The sequence below is a fragment of the Dendropsophus ebraccatus genome, chromosome 1 (assembly GCF_027789765.1).
Source record: "Dendropsophus ebraccatus isolate aDenEbr1 chromosome 1, aDenEbr1.pat, whole genome shotgun sequence".
Taxonomy (NCBI): domain Eukaryota; kingdom Metazoa; phylum Chordata; class Amphibia; order Anura; family Hylidae; genus Dendropsophus; species Dendropsophus ebraccatus.
In genome coordinates, this window is record NC_091454.1 from 185,948,102 (window position 1) to 185,968,449 (window position 20,348).

Consider the following 20,348-nt stretch of genomic DNA (forward strand, 5'->3'; position numbering starts at 1 on the left):
TAGTGCTGTAGAATCAGCCACTGTATATTTAACAAGTGATTTTTCTGTTCTAGCTTCCTTCTTCCAATGTCTACGTTTTTAACAGCACATGTAAGTGCAAAACCTAAGGAAGTCCATGTATGTGATGTCCATGTTAGTAGCAAGAAGGTATACTAGGCAGATAATACAAGAAGAAATGCGCGCTAAGAAATATGGCTTATGTAGATCAGGATTAAACTCAAGACCTGGGACACACCCCAAAACTGGAAGTCATCAAGGAAAACATGCAGCATAGTCTAGGAAGATTGAGAAAAGGTTAAATAGGTAAAAAGCATGAAACAAATATATTGACCAAGCTTTTAAGAATTTTCTAAAAGAGTTATCCAGGATTAGAGAACACAGCTATCTCATTTCAAAAAACAGCACCACCCCTGTCCTCAGTTTGTTTGAGGTATTATAATTCAGCTCCATTCACTTCAATGGAACAGAGCTACAAAATCCACATGCAACCTGAGGAGAAGAGTGGTGCTCTATGTGGAAGAAAATGCCATGTTTTGTAAGCCTGGATAACTATTTTAAAGGGGAACTCCAGGCAAAATGTACGGGAACTGGCACTCGCCCTGCTGCCCAGTCCCGTGCAGGAGTGCTCGCCCCACCACCCGGTCCCATTCAGAATCGTTCACACCGCCGCCCGGTCCCGTACAGGAGCGCTCACCCCGATGCACGGAACCGAGCAGCATGACCGGGAGGGAGACAGGCAGCGGGACAGGAAGGAGGGGGGACATTGCAAGCACAAAGCAGCATGGAAAGGGAGGGAGGGAGAAGGCACTCAATTAACTACACAGACTTCTACATAGACGTCAATTCAAATTCTATATTCTACACTATACTATACACTATACTTATACTGCGCCCCCTGCTGGACCCTGCTGGTACATACACTTGAGACGTGATGTCACGTTTTTTAGAGAAATTGAAGCCTCACTGATCTACTAAATTGAGGGAAATAACACTATACTGTAGGTGCATTTCCCATAATTAGTGTATATTAGGGATTTGTCTAACCTTCCTTATGTAATACATTTTAAAAAATACATTTTGCCTGAGGTTCCCCTGGAAATCCTTTTAAATTTCTTCTTCAATGTGTGAAATATGAAGATTGTCACTGTTATTAATAAATACAAATGTAAATCATATAGGAAGTATATAAAAGGGCTAGAACTGCATTGATATCATTTGCACATATGACAAATCTTCCATGTTGCCGGCCCCTCAGGAAACGGGAAGGCAGAGACGTATCATCGATATGTAAGCGTTCCATCATGACAGGTCTATAAAAAGAGGCCACGTAATGCTCTGTAAATGAATGTGTATGCAAATCTCAGGGAATGGGAAGCAGAGCTGAACCATCTGTTATTGTATTATGGGTCGAGCAGCGGGGTGATAGAGAACGCTGTCTGCACCACAACAACTCATGTAATCTTGTTGACATTCATTTGAAATGTAGTTTCCATGGACCGGAGTCTCGGAGATGAGGATGTGATGCAGGGAAAAATAATGAAAACTGATTTAATTTCTCATTGGGCCTTCAAGATAAGATTTTAAAATAAGCCATTCGTCCCCGGTGAGAGTTATGACTGCGTATTGTTGCCGGTTTTATACTATATACAATATCTCCAGTCCTGTGCATAAAAGATAGAGGAGCTCAATAGCAAAGATTAAAATGAGGCAACTATGAGCTGCAACTTGACACCACCTTTCTCCTAAAACATGGATGGGGAACCTTCGGCCCTCCAGCTGTTGCAAAACTACAATTCCCATTATGCCTGGACCATTATTCCTGGTGTCCATATCCCATTTTCCACTTTTTTTTTTTTAACATTGTAGCCCCTTATTATATGTAGTTGGGCTTTTGTGCCTATCTTAGGTCTAGTTCACAAGTGGATAAATAAGGCATAGGCACATTATTTAAGTGCTAACTTTCTGTTCTCCATAGAGGATAATGCAGTGAACAGCAACCTGTTGGGAACATGGCAAGGGACAGCTGGGAAGGCTGGGGGCAGTGGTGTTTGTGCCCATTATGGTTGAAGTTGGATGGATTGGGGGGCTTCCAGTGGGGTCTCCCATGTTCATTGGGCTGGCTCTGTGAGAGAGGAGTGCACAATAGGTGTTAGTGGTGTAATGTTCCCAAGGCACAACCTGTACAGTGTCTGGTGACTGGGAATTGGGGTGTCCTTGATGGTAAATGTGTAGTCGGTCAGCCAGACATAAAAACTATGAAAAAGTAACAGAGGCAAGCTAACACAATTACAAGCTATGCTCTCCTTCCTGAGGTGACTGTACTAGTCCTAAGTATCTTCACTGAGGTGTGTTCATGGGTCGATTCCCAGTGGTTCTAATGCAGAACAAATTTACTTACCGTAACTGAGCTTCAATGTTTTTTGCAGGGTACAGGTCTATAGATAACTCAGGTCTGGCCTAAAGCCCTGGAAGATCCCAAAGGAGCTAAGGGGCTTAGGTGCAACTTCTTAAAGTCTCTGCTTTCTGTGCCTGCATCCACTCTTTGATGATCTAGGACTAGGCATGGTAGTCCATAGGCCTATGTTTGCAGGAGTAATGGCACCTCAAACATCATGGGCAGCAAGACCTAATAGAACGTGGGAGACAGTGCAGTATTTACCACCAGGCACTTGATAGGCTGTGCCTACTGCAAAAGTGTTTAGGGGACAGCACATAAGTGAGTCCCAAAAAATTAATATGTGACATCACCCTAATAGGGTGTACGCGGGGGTATCAGCTGTAAATATGACCCTAGCGGGGGATCCTCACCCTGTACTCTGTCCTCTAACAGGATTTCCTGAACCTGTTGAATCTGTCCCACATTGGCACCAGTAGAGTATATAAATACCTTATGTATGATGGTATAAACAGGCTCTTACAGGTGCTTCTATAGCTTTTTTATTATTTTGAGATCATTCTTTAGATTGCTGGTACGCTCTTCTCTTCTTGGTTTGTTGCCCTTTATACTTGTTTGGCAATGTATGGGCCCTATTCCACAGGACGATTATCGTTAAGATTATCGTTAAATCGTTTTAATCTAAACGATAATCGTTTGGTTGAAACGCAGTTAACGATTAACGACCGAACGAGAAATCGTTGATCGCTTTATAAGACCTGGACCTATTTTTATCGTTGCTCGTTCGCAAAACGTTCGCAAAACGTTCGCATTGAATAAGACCTCGTTCGATCGTTTGCAGTAGATATGAACACAATACCGAAGAAATAGCAAAGGAAAAACTATTGCAAATGCGATTATAAGTAACGATTATCGTTCTATGGAAATGAGTGAACGTTTTCAGGTCTTTCGCAATAGCGGTCGTTTGAGATCGTTAACGATTATGCAAACGATAATCGTCCGGTGGAATAGGGCCCTATGACTGTTTATGTTACTTCCTACACATTCATTTATTGGAAGGAAATACCCTTTGTGTTGTGTGTGTGTGTGTGTGGGGGGGGGTTAAAAAGTTTTGCTATGGGGCCCCATGAATTCTAGCTATGCCTCTGGCTGTGAGTCTGAGTGTGTCAGTGTAAGTCTGTCAGTGTGTGTCAGTCAGTCAGTCAGTGTCTGTGTCAATGATGTGTGTTCGTGTATGTTAGTGTTGTCTCAAGTGATTGTGCATAGTGTGTGGATGATGGATGCATAGTGGATGGATGAGGGGCACGCTGGAGCTCTGTCACCTGAGGGCCTGCAAAAACATGGAGCTGGCCCTCAACACAAGTTGAGACAGGTTAAGATTTTTGAAGCCAAAGCCAGAAATGGAATTGAAAAGAGAATAAATCTCTGTCTTTCCTTTATGGCCTGTCCTCTGTTTATAGTCTGTTCCTGGCTTTGGCTGCAAAATCAGATATTCTCACATACTGTATATCTGTGTGCGTAAAAGGACCCTATAGGCTAACATTAGAAGGTTACAAAACTTCCAATGAGTTCATGTTTTTAGGTTATGTAAGTGACTGCTTCACAACAGGAGAAATCATTAAGACAACACTCCTGTCCTTACCAGGTTCATGGGGTCATATTTGTTGTATTCCAGCCTCATTTGTAGAACATCTTGAACATCTTGTGACTATAAAATAAAGGATATGAGTTCTCTTGAGGCTTATAATGTTTTCATGAATATCACATTTATATTTTTAGTTTTTTGGAATAAAATTAAAGACCTTCCAATAATATTTGAATTTACTTGCAAAAAATTATAATAATTAGGCTTGGTTCACACTGCGTATATTTCAGTCAGTATTGTGATCCTCATATTGCAACCAAAACCAGGAGTGGATTGAAAACACAGAAAGGCTCTGTTCACACAAGGGTGAAATTGAGTGGATGGCCTATACTGTATTTAGGATGCAAATATATTTACTAAACACTTGCACAAAGACAAGTCTGACACGGTTCTCTCTGCTGCCACCTCTGTCTCTGTCAAGAACTGCCCATGCCATGGTCTAGGGCGCTAGATCCTGGTGTTGCACCGGCTGGTGGGCTCTGGTGCTTTGGGGGCAACTTGTCACGGTGGCCAGGAGTGGTAGTACCCACCCCCGGACAAACTGGCACTGGACCTTGGTAGAACTGGGGTGAGGTGCAGGTGCAAGATGCGGGGACAGAGATGACAGAGTCCCGACTGAAACATCGTGTTAACTTTACTTGAGAAATAACTTCAGTAAAAAAGTAAGAGCTTGGAGGTAGGGATGAAAGGATGAAAGTGGAGACTTGTGTGCAGGGGTAGTAAACGGGCCGGGTAGGGGCCCTTGTCTAATTAGTAATAGTACTCTGCCACGATGTGTGTAGAAAATATAGTTTCTTGAAGAACCTCTCACGCTCACGTTTTGATTTAGCACTGATATCTGACCGCCTTCTGTATACACAGTATCGGAGATCGCCATATGAGGTAGTACGAGTCCTAGGCCTTTGTTTCTAGGTTTAGCTCCCCGAGTGGACGAACGTGTGTCAGTAAAGTACGTCGGCTTAATGCATCTTTGTTTTACTGTGGATCAATCCCTCTTCCTTTCCTTTGGGGGTGACTGTCCTGACTGAAATAAATCCATGGTGTAGACAAGGGTTGTCCTATTGTTTGGTTACCCCACCTCTTGGGTTCAGCACCGCATACTGGCTGTCTGTCTCAGCATACAGAAAGAAGTCTGGTCCCTGTCCAGGGCTCTGATCTAAGCCAGGCCGGCTTATTTACTGCAGCAGGAACTCTGGTCTGTCTCCTATACACACTAACTAGAAAAAACAAAAAATGTACTCCTGACAGGAAACCCCTACCTTATATAGGGTGGTGTGACAGGAAGTAAGAGTAAGAGAGAGAAAGTGTATAGAGTTTAGGCACAGTTAAATTAACACATAGAACATAGCTAAACCTTACCACATAGACTGCAGCTCTGCACAGGAGAAGTGAGACACCTAGTGGCTGGAGGGCAAATCACAGCTCACAGTACTTGGTGTGACACCTGAGAGAGTTACTTTACCTGGGTGGTATAAGACTTAGGAAACACCTGTGGTGGGACACTACATCCAGAGTAGTAGCAAATCCCCACAGAAAACCTCATCTGCTTCCTCTACCTAATATGCTTTTCCATTGTAAGAGCTGATACTGGGCTATCCTTCTCTGGTGCTCAGCAAATCTAAAACTGTGCACAGTGGCCCACTGGATATCATCAGTTAAAGGGGAAAAACTCCGAACCACAGGCTTACAATACAATTAGGGGCATACACATGGGCATCTATGGGACGCATCTTTAGGGCAATTACAAATACAAGGGCAAACACAAGCTTAATGTGACAATAGTATCTTTCAAAAGTTTGGTAACTGCTTATAAAATAGATAAAAATATAATGTGAAAAAAATATTTAAAAATAAATTTGGATATAGCAAACAATAAACAAGAAAAGAATTGACATGCTTCATAATAGGTCAGTACATTCAGTTCTTCTCAAAGAAAACAACCCAATGATGAATCAATCACGGAAAGTTGTGTGAATATATTCATCGTTTCTACATCTACTCTGCTTGTTGTCATCCACCTCTATTTTCAGGAGTATTTTTTTTTTTTTTTTGGAAAACAAAAGCAAAAACAAACATCCACAACAACCCAAAAGCAAGCAAACCATCAAATTGACATTGAAACATTCCAGTCCCTAGATAGCAAAGGAAGATTTTTGTTATACTCGTGGATATCTAAAAATATAATGCTGATAAGTGACCTTTATTTTCCCTAAGGTCTAGAATGGGTCTGGAAGCATGGCATTCTAGCTGAGGGTCGGTGGCGTGGGAGAAGGACCTGGACTGGAATTCAACCTATTTTGGAACGCAGGGCAGAATGAAATAACATAGGAGAATTAGGAGATTAGAGATACCATGGGAGGAATAGCGCTTATCCATAAACCTGGGATGGGCTATAGTCCGTTCACAGTGACAAATATATTTTTGTCATCTTGCAGATGACTTGATATGACGTGTAATTCTGCCTAGAATTGCAGGTATACCTTCTACATTAGAGGCATAGATGAAAGGGCATGCTCCCCCCCGAATGCATCAGCTCCTCCACTAATAAAAGCATTTGGTGTAGTAATGATATTAACTTCCATAATCCAACTCCAAGGTTGACGATTAAAAAAAAAAGCTTATTCTGAATAAATAAGAGTACAGAGTAAAACTTCAGACGTGTTTCAAATCAGATTAGCGATTCTTACTCATGGCATGACCTGCTAGATGATCAGACTCATTGTAATGCACAAACTGTACAAGCCTGAAAAGTCACATATATAGTTATCCATCAAGCACCAGACAGGGCTGCCTGCCATGGGTGATCATCAGGGAGATGTCTGATATAGAAGACATTGGATTTCTAAAAAATATCCACAAGGTCACTGAGAAACAATGGGCTTTGATTTTAGTTGTCCCGTGTCTCACAGTTTATTTCAGGTTGTTTATGTCATAAAAAAAAAATGATGCCAGACTTACAGGAGCAGATGAGGTTATGGCTCCATTTAATTATACAGTAGTACATACTGGTGCCCTGTAGTGCTGGGATGACACATTGATGTATGTATGCTGATAATATATGAGTTCAGGGACACTTGCCTTGTAAATGGACAAAGTACAATTTCCGCACTGTTGTAAAAGCAAGCCAGAGGACAAGTCAGATGACAGCTGTATTTGTGGATTATATCTAATGCATTTAGATATTGAGTGTTTACTGTACAGATATTGGTCCTCTTCTCTTTTCTCCTCTCCTGTGCATACCTTCATCGGGGACAAATGTGCAATTTATTGCCACTGCCCATCTCAAATTTTGCTCAAAGCCCTCCCCAACCAATTTGCCTGATTAAATTTTTCCCTGCACAAGACTACCAAAGGAAAAGTAGTGAAAGTGAAGTACTTGGCTGTCCTGTAGACGATAAATGGAGCAGCAGTGTGCACGCTTAAAGGGGTTGTGTTATTAACAAGATTAGGTCTAAACTGATGCAATATGTTAAACTAAACATACATCTGAAAATGTAGTATATGAGAGATATCGACTTACTAATCTCCTATGTGCCTTCATTGTTTTGATAACCTGTTGCCCTTGGTTACGACCCCCTAAGGTTGGGTCAGACATGCTCTGTTCAATCACATCTCCAGGAAGTACTGGCAGTAAGTCTCCACTGAGCCTGCAAGCAAGGGAGATTGTGGGAAAGTGAGTTCACTGTTGTGTTGGATCAGCACAGTCACAGTTAAGAGAAGAAAACTAGACAACGATCAGATCCATGGGGAAGAAAAACAGTACGGGAATGTAGGTTAGAGGGATAAGTACATTTAGGGGACATCTAGCAACATGCGCTACTGGCATGCCTCTTTTCCGAGGCAAATGCCAGCCGTGTCATCTGTTTACCTGATGGGTGGCCAGGGTGGAGGGCCAGGTCAAAATGCAGAGGAGGCGTGGCCTCCTCCTGAGCCTGATTTATCATGATTTACGCCCCAGCGCAGGTCTAAATCCTGATACAAATCTACATCTGCCCCCGAGCAGGTGCAGATTTGTTGTGCAGAGCCTGCGCCAGGTGCAGGGCAGGCCGGCTTTACTAATAGACGTGCGCCTCTTAGTAAATCTGTCGAGGAAAAGGGGACGGGGTGTTATCTATGACTGGCGTACAAGTACGCTAGTCTTGATAAATGTGCCCCCTAGTGTACACCGCTACAGTGTGCATCACTACATCTGTGGAGATACCCAGGTTCAGAGGTAAAGCTACTGGTGACTGGTTGCTTATAAAATTCCCATTTTCTCTGCAGCTCAAGCTATACACCTAAGTATATAGTGAAAGCAGTCTTGCTGCTGTGTCTATATACACATTTAGGCTATGTTCACACTGCGTATGTTTCCGGCCTTAGTGCGAACCGCGAATATACGCACGTAGTTTTGAGGTTGATGCGTTCGCTTGAAAATATACGATATACGCCCGCACAGTGCACACTACGTATGAGCTTACGGCCGGATCGTATACGGCGCCGTGAAAAATGAACAAGACCATTGTTTGAGGACGGAAATGTTGAAACTCACTGCCGTGGATTTCCATGCGGTCCCGTACAGAGTACTTATTTCAGCCTAATTGAACTTGATTTTTCGATCCAAAAGGTTCTGTGTGTTTTATTGGGCTGGGCGAAGATTTCCAAGTAAATGACCTGATTCAGATCGCTTCGAAACAAGCTAGGGAAGCATACCTGTACTACGGGCGTATGTTCGCGGTTCGTACACATCCGGCCGCATGTCTATTTTTCCCAACCCCGTAGTTCCAGCCGCACATGTACGACGACGTACGAAATGCGGCCGGACTCGTACGCAGTGTGAACATAGCCTAAAGTCGATTGCAGATCAGATTTCATGCCAAACAGAGACCATGCCAAAGGTTGTCGGAGTGTAATCACCATGGCTAAACTAAATTGTTCTCCTTTACAGATCTGCTCTGTACATACCGCAACAGATTTGTGTCCCCTGGTCACACACCTGTACGTTCAGTTTTAGAAAAGAGTAACCGCTCATCTGTTAATCCTATGAATAAATACGCTATACATCCGGAAGCTGCATGTAGTTTAATGGAAAACCCAGACAAGAAGTTTCACCGATTGATTTCCCATCAATAGAGAATGTGTGAAGTAATTAAAGTCTAGTGAATGGTTGGCCAGCTACTTAACGCTTCCCATTTATTCACATAGACAAGGCTTTTTCAATTAAAGCCCCATTAGAATTTATCTAATTGACTATAAGGTAATACGATGTATGGAAATAGCTGACCGCTACTGCTTCCAGGGATCCCACATGAAGGCGATGGCAGAGGTCATCAATACTTTATAATTGGCTCACTTAGAAATCACAACTTTCATATTTGAAGCCATTGATTTATTATAATTTGTTGTTATACTCCAACTGTGGAGACGATAGTATGGTAACCCCCGTGGGCCGTTCAATACCCCAAACTGCTTCTTATTGCACCAGGGGTCACATACACTGTATTCTACATAGTTTCACATCATTGATGAACTGGATTTTTCATGTAATAACTCAGATTGATTTTTCATATTGTATTCCTCCTCTGAATTTTATTGATGTACTGTAGCTGGATGAAAGGTTGTGTCACATCTGTAAGAAAATGAGTCTTCAATGGAAGGTTTCTTCTCAACAAGCGATACCAGCTCGCTCCAGAACCCTACAAAGCAGGGATGGGGAAGCTTCGGTCCTCCAACTGTTGCAAAACTACAATTCCCATCATGCCTGGACAGCCAAAGCTTTGGCTGTCTAGGCATGATAGGAATTGTACTTTTGAAAAAGCTGGAGGGCCGGAGGTTCCCCATCCCTGCTATAAACCTTCATGGTTGTATAATGGAAAGGATGGAATAAAACAACATTACTTTTCTGATGTTATGTTAGAACAGGGATTTCTGTAACTTTTTTTTTTTCTTTCATATCCACTATTTTCAGAAAATTTTATAGATTTGTAATTAACTTCTATTTGAAAAAAAACTTCCAGTACTTATCAGTTGCAGTATGTCCTGCAGAAAGTAGTATATTACTTCCTGTCTAAAATGTTGCTCTCTGCTGCCACCTCTGTCTATGTCAAGAACTGTCCAGAGCAGGAAATGTATTCTATGGGGATTTGCTACTGTTCAGAACAGTTCCTGTCACAGACAAAGGTGGCAGCACTGTGTCAGACTGGAAATAATACACTACTTCCTGCAGGACATACAGCAGATGATAACTATTGAAATGATTGAGACTTAAAAAGAAATAAATTACAAATCTATATAACTTTATGAAACCAGTTGATTTGAAAGATTTTTTTTTTTCTCGCTAGATTACCCCTTTAATAAGGAGGGTGAAGCCTTCTATATTTTTTGTAACGATTGGTCTATGTTGACTGTTTGAAAAACTAAATAAAGAATTGTTAAAAAAAAAATGAGGGTGAAAAGTAGTATTCTAAACTGGAAACATTTCTAGAAGAAATATCATTTCCGAAAAGTATGGCAAAAAGGAGTCACAACAAGTCTCGTTTTGTAGTTATTTTTAAAGTTATCTGTCACTTAAAAACTTTTCATATATTTTTGCCCTTATGTAAAACATTGTTTGGATAAGCCGGCTTCACTGCCGAGACATGTTTCAGAAGCAGCAGTGGCTTTGGTCAGTGGGGGACCTGGAGACATTTCAGGAGCACATAAGGGGAGCGTGGTAAGAATAAGATCTCTATTATGTTTTATATTAGGGCATCACAAAAGTTTTTAACTGTTAGAGTACTCCATTAAAGTAAAACTCTAATCAAACTCTGAAAACTTACCTAAAGACTTGACCTACCATGACCATGCTTTACCAAGTGATGGTTATAGTGCCCATCTGGTGCTAATGTAACTGCTGTTGGAATCCCTTGATTTAATATGGATGTATATACTGTAGAATTTGACAGAAAAAAAAAAGTTGGGTAATTTATAAAGGCTTGCATATTTTGCACACAACTTTTCTGTATTTTTAAAAACTTCTCCTCCTTGTCTAACAAAGGGGTGTGGTTTCAGTGTAGTGTGTTTTTAGACATATCTATTAATTGCAATAAAAAAAAGTTCTTAAAGGGGTACTCCACCAAATGTTTTCATTCTTTCAAATCGACTGGTGTCACAAAGTTATATTGATTTGTAAATTTTTTCTATTTAAAAAATCTTCATTCTTCTAGTTATGATCAGCTGTTGTATGTCCTACAGAAATGGTGTATTCTTTCCAGCCTGACACAGTAGTCTCTGCTGCCACTTCTGACCATGTCAGGAACTGTGCAGAGCAGTATCAAATGCCCATAGAAAACCTCTCTATCTCTGGACAGTTTCTGTCTTGGACAGGCGTGGCAGCAGATAGCACTTCCTGCAGGGCATACAGCAGCTGATAAGTATGAAAATACTTGTGATTTTTTAATAAAAGTAAATTACAAATCTATATTACTTTCTAAATCCAGTTAAAGGGGTTGTCCAGCAAAAATCTTTTTCTTTCAAATCAACTGGTTTCAGAAAGTTATGCAGATTTGTAATTTACTTCTATTTGAAAATCTCAAATCTTCCCATACTTATCAGTTGCTGTATGTTCTGCAGGGAATGTTGTTTTCTTCTCAGTCTGACACAGTGCTCTCTGCTGACATCTCTGTCCCAGACAGGAACTGTCCAGTGCAGGAGAGGTTTTCTATGTGGATTTGCTACTGCTCTGGACAGTTCCTGTCTTGGACAGAGGTAGCAGCAGAGAGCACTGTGTCAGACTGGAGAGAATACACCACTTTCTGCAGGACACACAGCAGCTAATAAGTATGGTAGTCTGATAAATCCTGGCTGGGACCTTCTTTATACTGGAATTAGAGAGAAACCCTATGAAATTGGAGACTTGCAATACATATTGGCCCTATATACACAGCTAGGTGCATAAATCCTTACTATTGTTTCTGCACCTGGTTGCTAATAGTGGAAATTTGAATGATATCCCCTTTAATCCTTATAATATGTTAGCGGCTGCTTTTGCCCTTTTCAGAAAGACAGTTTTATGGAAATAGACAGCCTCGTGCTTTGTGCTCCTTCATATATAGGCAAGTGTCTAAATGATGAACTGTAATGTCTCTCTAACATCTCCGAGCAGCTACTCCTAATTACAACCATGGGAGGCTGAGAATACACAAACTTGGCTGAAATAACCAATGACACTATTGTTAGTGATTGTGTTTATTGCAAGTGAATGCAGATGGAGACGTAACCATCCAAAGCTAGGTCTGGACGTTCTCCACCTGAGTGCGCAGCACATGTCACTTCCCCCCTTCAATGGATAGAAATAGTACAGTTAGTTTCAGACGCCATTTCCAGATGACTTTATTTTGGATTTACATAGCACCATGGAGGTTTGTTTTTTTTAAGCAAGTTTTTATTCCATGCATCCACATCCGAGGTGCAGTCATAGCAGCATTGTTCATCAAGAGACGAGGTTCAAAATGTTGAGATAAAAAAGGGATAAAAATGCGGCTCAGATACAATGGAATGTAAATGGTGCTGTCAGGAATCGAACCTGTGAACGTGCACATTCATGATGCACAGAAACGCGTGGTCACTTCCATTCCACATGCAGCACATGTCTAGGAGTCTTAGTTTTGTCCTACCATACTTAGACGGGTTCTCCGTTTTCACCCGTAGAGATCTTATGGATTTTTATCGTCGGAATGTTATGGCACGTGCGGATTTGTTCTGTGCCGATGCAACAGCAGGTCCTTAAAATCGACTTGCTGCTCACCCTGGCCGTTGAACAGTTGGAGAAGTCCTTTGGTGGCCCATATGGAGAGGACGGGCTAGGTACTGGAGAAAAGTATTTCCATTCACAGACTCCTTCAGACTTTGTGATCTTATAAAATGTCTCTCCAGAACCCACTGGGATCCTCACCACATCTCTTTGCTCCTCTGGACTGCGGTGCATAGGGCTGCTCAGGGTGTATCCTGATAGGTACTTACTCGAAGCCTGTCTCCTATTAGAGCAGCGGCCATGCAGAATGTTCTGGAAGGCCTTCCTAAACTCACGGCTGGAACAGGGGTAGATGACTGGGTTAATGCAGCTGTTAAAGTAACCCAGCCAAAAAGTTATTTTGAAGATAGTTACAGATGGTTTGGCTGGGGGGTACAAGGCGCCTGTAAAATAAGCAAAATATAATTAGCATTACTACATAACAATAAATAAAAGTACATGCATTTACTGAATTAAGGGATTTTTTTTCTTTTACTCCATGAAACCTTGAAATATGTATGTGTGTATAGCAGAGCTGTGTGTATGTTGGCATAGCACAGCTGGGTGTGTGTATGTGTTTAACAGCTCTGTGTGTATATGTGTAGCTGAGATGTCTATGTATTTGTAGAACCGTGTGTATGTGTAGCATAGGTGTTTATATGTATGTGTATGTTGATGAAGCAGAGTTGTGTATGTATAATGTATGTCCTCTTAAGATATGTGGTCATGTTTACATAGCGTATAACACCCGCCGTTCTGTGACCTGGCCGGAAGATCATCCCATCCGGAACTGCAGTACCAGCCAGAGGATCTTCATTTCTGGTGAATTCAGAAACGGGCGCTGCGGATATGTTATGTGTGAACCCACCCTTATTTGTTTAAACCAGGGGAATGTCTTATAGTCTGGTGCATCTTATAGTCTGAAAAATATGGTAATTGTTAAGACTGTAGAGGGCACTGTGGCTTGTATTCACCAACTGGGGAGCCTGTAGAGGGCACTGTGGCTTGTATTCACCAACTGGGGAGCCTGTAGAGGGCACTGTGGCTTGTATTCACCAACTAGGGAGCCTGTAGAGGGCACTGTGGCTTGTAGTCACCAACTGGGGAGACTGTAGAGGGCACTGTGCACTGGCGGAACTACCGCCGTAGCAGCCGTAGCGGCTGCTACGGGGCCCCGCCGCATCAGGGGCCCGTGACGCGGGCCCCTGGAGCTGACATATCCTGCAGCACCCGGCGGCTGAGCATGCCTCCCGGGTGCTGTAGCCGGGGGCCGGTCCCGTGCTCCTCCCGACCCGGAGACTCCTTTCCCCAACCATAGGGAAAAGGAGTCACTGGGCCAGGAGGAGCACGGGACCGGTCCACAGCGCTCCTGTCACCCACCGTCTGATACGCGGCTGCCGTCTGATGCCGCGTCCTAGCCCCGGCAGCGCGCGTATCATAGAGTTCTGTGTAGGCTTGTGCTGCGGCCCCGACTTCCGGCACAGAGACGTGTGCCGGAAGTCGCGGCTACAGGCCCACACAGAACTCTCTGATACGCGTGCTGCCGGGGCTAGGACGCGGCATCAGACGGCAGCCGCGTATCAGACAGGGGGTGACAGGAAGAAGGCTCGACGGGGGAGCGTGTTGTTAGGTGAGTTTTTTTCTTTTTTTTTAAACTTGCTTTTCTCGGGGGGGGGGGGGAAGGGGCATCTATAAGGGGAGGGGAGAAGGGGGCATCTATAAGGGGGGGGGGAGAAGGGGGCATCTATAAGGGGGGGGGAGAAGGGGGCATCTATAAGGGGGGGGGAGAAGGGGGGCATCTATAAGGGGGGGGGAGAAGGGGGCATCTATAAGGGGGGGGAGGAGAGAAGGGGGCATCTATAAGGGGGGGGGGGAAGGGGGCATCTATAAGGGGGGGGGGAGAAGGGGGCATCTATAAGGGGGGGGAGGAGAGAAGGGGGCATCTATAAGGAAGGGGGGAGAAGAGGAGGGGGCATCTATAAGGAAGGGGGGAGGGGAGAAGAGAAGGGGGCATCTATAAGGAAGGGGGGGGAGAAGAGGAGGGGGCATCTATAAGGAAGGGGGGAGGGGAGAAGAGAAGGGGGCATCTATAAGGGGGGGGGAGAAGGGGGCATCTATAGGGGGGGGAGAAGGGGGCATCTATAAGGGGGGGAGAAGGGGGCATCTATAAGGGGGGGAGAAGGGGGCATCTATAAGGAAGGGGGCATCTATAAGGAAGGGGGGAGGAGAGAAGGGGGCATCTATAAGGAAGGGGGGGGAGAAGAGGAGGGGGCATCTATAAGGAAGGGGGGAGGGGAGAAGAGAAGGGGGCATGGGCATCTATAAGGAAGGGGGGGAGAAGAGGAGGGGGCATCTATAAGGAAGGGGGGAGAAGAGAAGGGGGCATCTATAAGGGGGGGGGGAGAAGGGGGCATCTATAAGGAAGGGGGGGGGAGAAGAGGAGGGGGCATCTATAAGGAAGGGGGGAGGGGAGAAGAGAAGGGGGCATCTATAAGGGGGGGGGAGAAGGGGGCATCTATAAGGGGGGGGAGAAGGGGGCATCTATAAGGAAGGGGGAGAAGGGGGCATCTATAAGGAAGGGGGGAGGAGAGAAGGGGGCATCTATAAGGAAGGGGGGAGGAGAGAAGGGGGGCATCTATAAGGAAGGGGGGGAGAAGAGGAGGGGGCATCTATAAGGAAGGGGGGAGGGGAGAAGAGAAGGGGGCATGGGCATCTATAAGGAAGGGGGGGAGAAGAGGAGGGGGCATCTATAAGGAAGGGGGGAGAAGAGAAGGGGGCATCTATAAGGGGGGGGGGAAGGGGGCATCTATAAGGAAGGGGGGAGGAGAGAAGGGGGCATCTATAAGGAAGGGGGGGGGAGAAGAGGAGGGGGCATCTATAAGGAAGGGGGGAGGGGAGAAGAGAAGGGGGCATGGGCATCTATAAGGAAGGGGGGAGAAGAGGAGGGGGCATCTATAAGGAAGGGGGGAGAAGAGAAGGGGGCATCTATAAGGGGGGGGGGAAGGGGGCATCTATAAGGAAGGGGGGAGGAGAGAAGGGGGCATCTATAAGGAAGGGGGGGGGAGAAGAGGAGGGGGCATCTATAAGGAAGGGGGGAGGGGAGAAGAGAAGGGGGCATGGGCATCTATAAGGAAGGGGGGGAGAAGAGGAGGGGGCATCTATAAGGAAGGGGGGAGAAGAGGAGGGGGCATCTATAAGGAAGGGGGGAGAAGAGAAGGGGGCATCTATAAGGAAGGGGGGGGAGAGAAGGGGGCATCTATAAGGAAGGGGGGAGAAGAGAAGGGGGCATCTATAAGGAAGGGGGGGGAGAGAAGGGGGCATCTATAAGGAAGGGGGGGGGAAGAGGAGGGGGCATCTATAAGGAAGGGGGGGAGAAGAGGAGGGGGCATCTATAAGGAAGGGGGGAGAAGAGGAGGGGGCATCTATAAGGAAGGGGGGAGAAGAGGAGGGGGCATCTATAAGGAAGGGGGAGAAGAGAAGGGGGCATCTATAAGGAAGGGGGGGAGAGGAGAAGGGGGCATCTATAAGGAAGGGGGGAGAGGGGGGCATCTATAAGGAAGGGGGGGGAGAGGGGGGCATCTATAAGGAAGGGGGGGAGAGGGGGGCATCTATAAGGGAGGGGGGAGAGAGAGACCATCTATAAGGAAGGGGGGGAGGGGGACATCTGTAAGGAAGGGGGGGGGGAGGGGGGCATCTATAAGGAAGGGGGGGGGAAGGGCCATCTATAAGGGGGGGACACCATAGGGGGAGAGCAGGCCATCTATAAGGGGAGAACATAGGGGGAGAGGGGGACAACATAGGGGGAGAGGGGGATATAAACGTACAACATTGGGGGAGAGGGGAACATCTATAAGAGGACAATAAAGGGGGAAAGGGGGCCATCTATAAGGGGACAATATAAGGGAAGAGGGGGCCATCTATAGGGGGGGCAACATAGGGGACCATCTATAAGGAGACAACATGGGGGGGCATCTATAAGGGGGACAGCGGAGGGGGGCAACATAAGGAAGCTATCTATAAGGAGGGGCGACAGAGAGGAGGGCCATATACTAAAATGGGATCACATAGAGTCAGCCTACCCACTAAATGTGGGTGTAAAGGGGCCAATACAGATGTGCAGTTGTTAGAGATGAGGATGGTGACAGAGTGTGGAGCCTAATATGTCTGTCTGGCAGATTCTGTGGATTCGTGGCCCGGAGAAGTTCTCATAACGGCCCAGGACAGATGGAAAAGAAAATGAAAAGGGAAGAACTCCGATCAGAGAAGACGTCTCCTGTAAGTCACCTGATGTAACTGTACTGTAATTTATATGGTGTACAGGACCTGTGTAGAGCTGAGTGTGTTGATGGCATAGTGGTCGATCGAGAGGGGGGGGGGGCCCCAATCAAAAGTTTGCTATGGGGCCCAGCCATTTCTAGTTACGCCCCTGGCACTGTGGCTTGTAGTCACCAACTGGGGAGAGTGTAGAGGGCACTGTGGCCTGTATTCACCAACTGGGGAGACTGTAGAGGGCACTGTTGCCTGTATTCACCAACTGGGGAGCCTGTAGAGGGCACTGTGGCTTGTATTCACCAACTGGGGAGACTGTAGAGGGCACTGTGGCCTGTATTCACCAACTGGGGAGAGTGTAGAGGGCACTGTGGCTTGTAGTCACCAACTGGGGAGACTGTAGAGGGCACTGTGACCTGTATTCACCAACTAGGGAGACTGTAGAGGGCACTGTGGCCTGTATTCACAAGCAAGGGAGACTGTAGAGGGCACTGTTGCCTGTATTCACAAACAAGGGAGACTGTAGAGGGCACTGTGGCCTGTATACACCAATTGGGAAGACTGTAGAGGGCACGGTGCCCTGTATTCACCAACTGGGAGAACTGTAGAGGGCACTGTGGCTTGTATTTATCAACTGGGAAGACTGTAGAGGGCACTGTGGCCTGTATTCACCAACTTGGGAGACTGTAGAGAGCACTGTGGCTTGTATTCACCAACAGGGGAGACTGTAGAGGGCACTGTGGCTTGTAGTCACCAACTGGGGAGACTGTAGAGGGCACTGTGGCTTGTAGTCACCAACTGGGGAGACTGTAGAGGGCACTGTGGCTTGTAGTCACCAACTGGGGAGACTGTAGAGGGCACTGTGGCTTGTAGTCACCAACTGGGGAGACTGTAGAGGGCACTGTGGCTTGTAGTCACCAACTGGGGAGACTGTAGAGGGCACTGTGGCCTGTATTCACCAACTTGGGAGACTGTAGAGAGCACTGTGGCCTTATTCACTAACTAGGGAGACTGTAGAGGGCACTGTGGCCTGTATTCACCAACTAGGGAGAGTGTAGAGGGCACTGTGGCCTTATTCACCAACTGGGGAGAGTGTAGAGGGCACTGTGGCCTGTATTCACAAACAAGGGAGACTGTAGAGGGCACTGTGGCCTGTATTCACCAATTGAGAAGACTATAGAGGGCACAGTGGCCTGTATTCACCAACTGGGAAGACTGTAGAGGGCACTGTGGCCTGTATTCACAAACAAGGGAGACTGTAGAGGGCACTGTGGCCTGTATTCACCAATTGAGAAGACTGTAGAGGGCACGGTGGCCTGTATTCACCAACTGGGAAGACTGTAGAGGGCACGGTGGCCTGTATTCGCCAACTGGGAAGACTGTAGAGGGCACTGTGGCCTGTATTCACCAACTGGGAAGACTGTAGAGGGCAGTGCAGCCTGTATTCACCAACTGGGAAGACTGTAGAGGGCAGTGCAGCCTGTATTCACCAACTGGGAAGACTGTAGAGGGCAGTGCAGCCTGTATTCCACAACTAGGGAGAATATATATGTTCATTCACACACAACACACACACAAGCTACAAGCTTTCTATTGATCTGACCCCGCACATCTACAACAATCCAAATATAGCTCTCCAAACACAATTTAATCTGCATTTCTATGGTCTTCATACAGCAATTTCTTGACTTGACCCAGGTGACATTTCATAATGGATGGGATCGCTTATGACAAAATACAATTCAACAAATAAATTGCCAACAGAGGTCACATGCCTTGTGCTAGGCAATCCTGTTATTCTACTAAGTGGATGATCACATCTGAGACCTTACATTTAGCATTTTTTGTTATCTACTATGCATGTATAGATAAAACATATAATGTTACTGCCTGCATTGTCCGCTACATTGCAAAAGTCCAGATACACCAACATAAAACAAAGTATGAAACATGAAAAAAAATTACTGATCAACACTATAATATTCATTATCAAGGTGTGACCTATTGAGAACTTTATAATTCCTATAATATTTGATCACTTTAGTATGGTTTCTGTTTATTACAGCAGTTATACTTCAAGAGTAGTGATGAGCGAATACTGTTCGATCGAATAGATATTAGATCAAATAGTAAGGTATTCGATCTATCGAATATTATCGAATAGTTTGCAGAATATTCGATAAATATTTGATAAGCGTTCAAATCCCCCAGCTTCCGGTTTTTACCTCCAAGTGGTCGAATAGATGTTTTTCAATAATCGAATACTTGTTCCCATAGACTTTAATGGGATCGAATATTCGATCGAATATTCGGGAGATATTCGTACGAATATCGAATATTCGAATATTTCACTATTGGCTCATCACTACTCAAGAGTATTTACTTTTAGATGATGTCCATTTTTTTTGTTATTTAACCAATCATTTATCAAATATTGCATTGTAGGATTATTTGTTGTGGCTTTTTATCTATTCAAACGGAAAGCCTTACGTCACCACCCATTGAACATCCACACAAACTGGGACTTAAAGTCAGCCCTGGCAATCAAACCCCAGCAGCCCACATACCATATCCTTCCCTATATATCATGGATAGCGGTGTAAAATACGCGCTGTAGCAAATTCTGCTTCATTTAGCTGTGTCCCCACTACTCCCTTAAGCATGTGAACTCCACCATCAGCACCTAAAAATAATCCTATAACATAATCTGCTGCGGATTTGATGCGGCATATTTATGCATTTATTTCAACTGATTAAATCAGAAGCATCAAATCCGCATTTGATTAGGTATGAACGTGCCCTTAAAGGGAACCTGTGGTATCTATACCAGGTACACGGCTGTAGAACCCAGCGTACAGGTCAGGGACTGGATCTTTAGTCCAGTGTAAACCTCTGTAACCATTCTTTTCATTACCCCTGAAGTGTCACAGCGGTGGAGCCACAGCAGCACCTTCTGCCCCCGTCCCTTCCTGCTCTGACTGATGGACTTTAGTTGGAAATGAAAAGGACAATTATATAAGTTTACACTGGACTAAAGGTCCTGTCAGTGATATCTCCCTCACACCTGTAAGCTGAGATTTACAGCCCTAGACCTGGTATGGACCTCCTAGTTTTCCTTTAAAGGGGAAAAACATGGCCACCTTCTTCCAGAAACAGCGCCACACTCTTCTTCAGTTTGTGTGAGGTATTGCAGCTCAGTTCCATTGAAGTGAATGGAGCCAAGTTGTAATAACCATACACAGTCTGAGGACAGGGTGGTGCTGATTTTGGACAAAAGTTACTATATTTTT

The 20,348-nt window shown here is 45.0% G+C and overlaps 1 protein-coding gene across 2 annotated transcripts in view; it reads right to left on the reverse strand.

Annotated features, from left to right (window-relative positions):
- Positions 1–12,310: 12,310 nt before the first annotated feature.
- The window catches only part of ADRA1A (adrenoceptor alpha 1A), a 79,764-nt gene continuing 71,726 nt past the window's right edge, over positions 12,311–20,348 (reverse strand). For both annotated transcript variants that reach the window (XM_069946723.1, XM_069947540.1), the window contains exon 3: positions 12,311–13,193. In XM_069946723.1, coding sequence (XP_069802824.1) covers positions 12,679–13,193 — 515 coding nt within the window. In that variant the 3' untranslated portion in view covers positions 12,311–12,678. The remainder of the gene's footprint in view (positions 13,194–20,348) is intronic.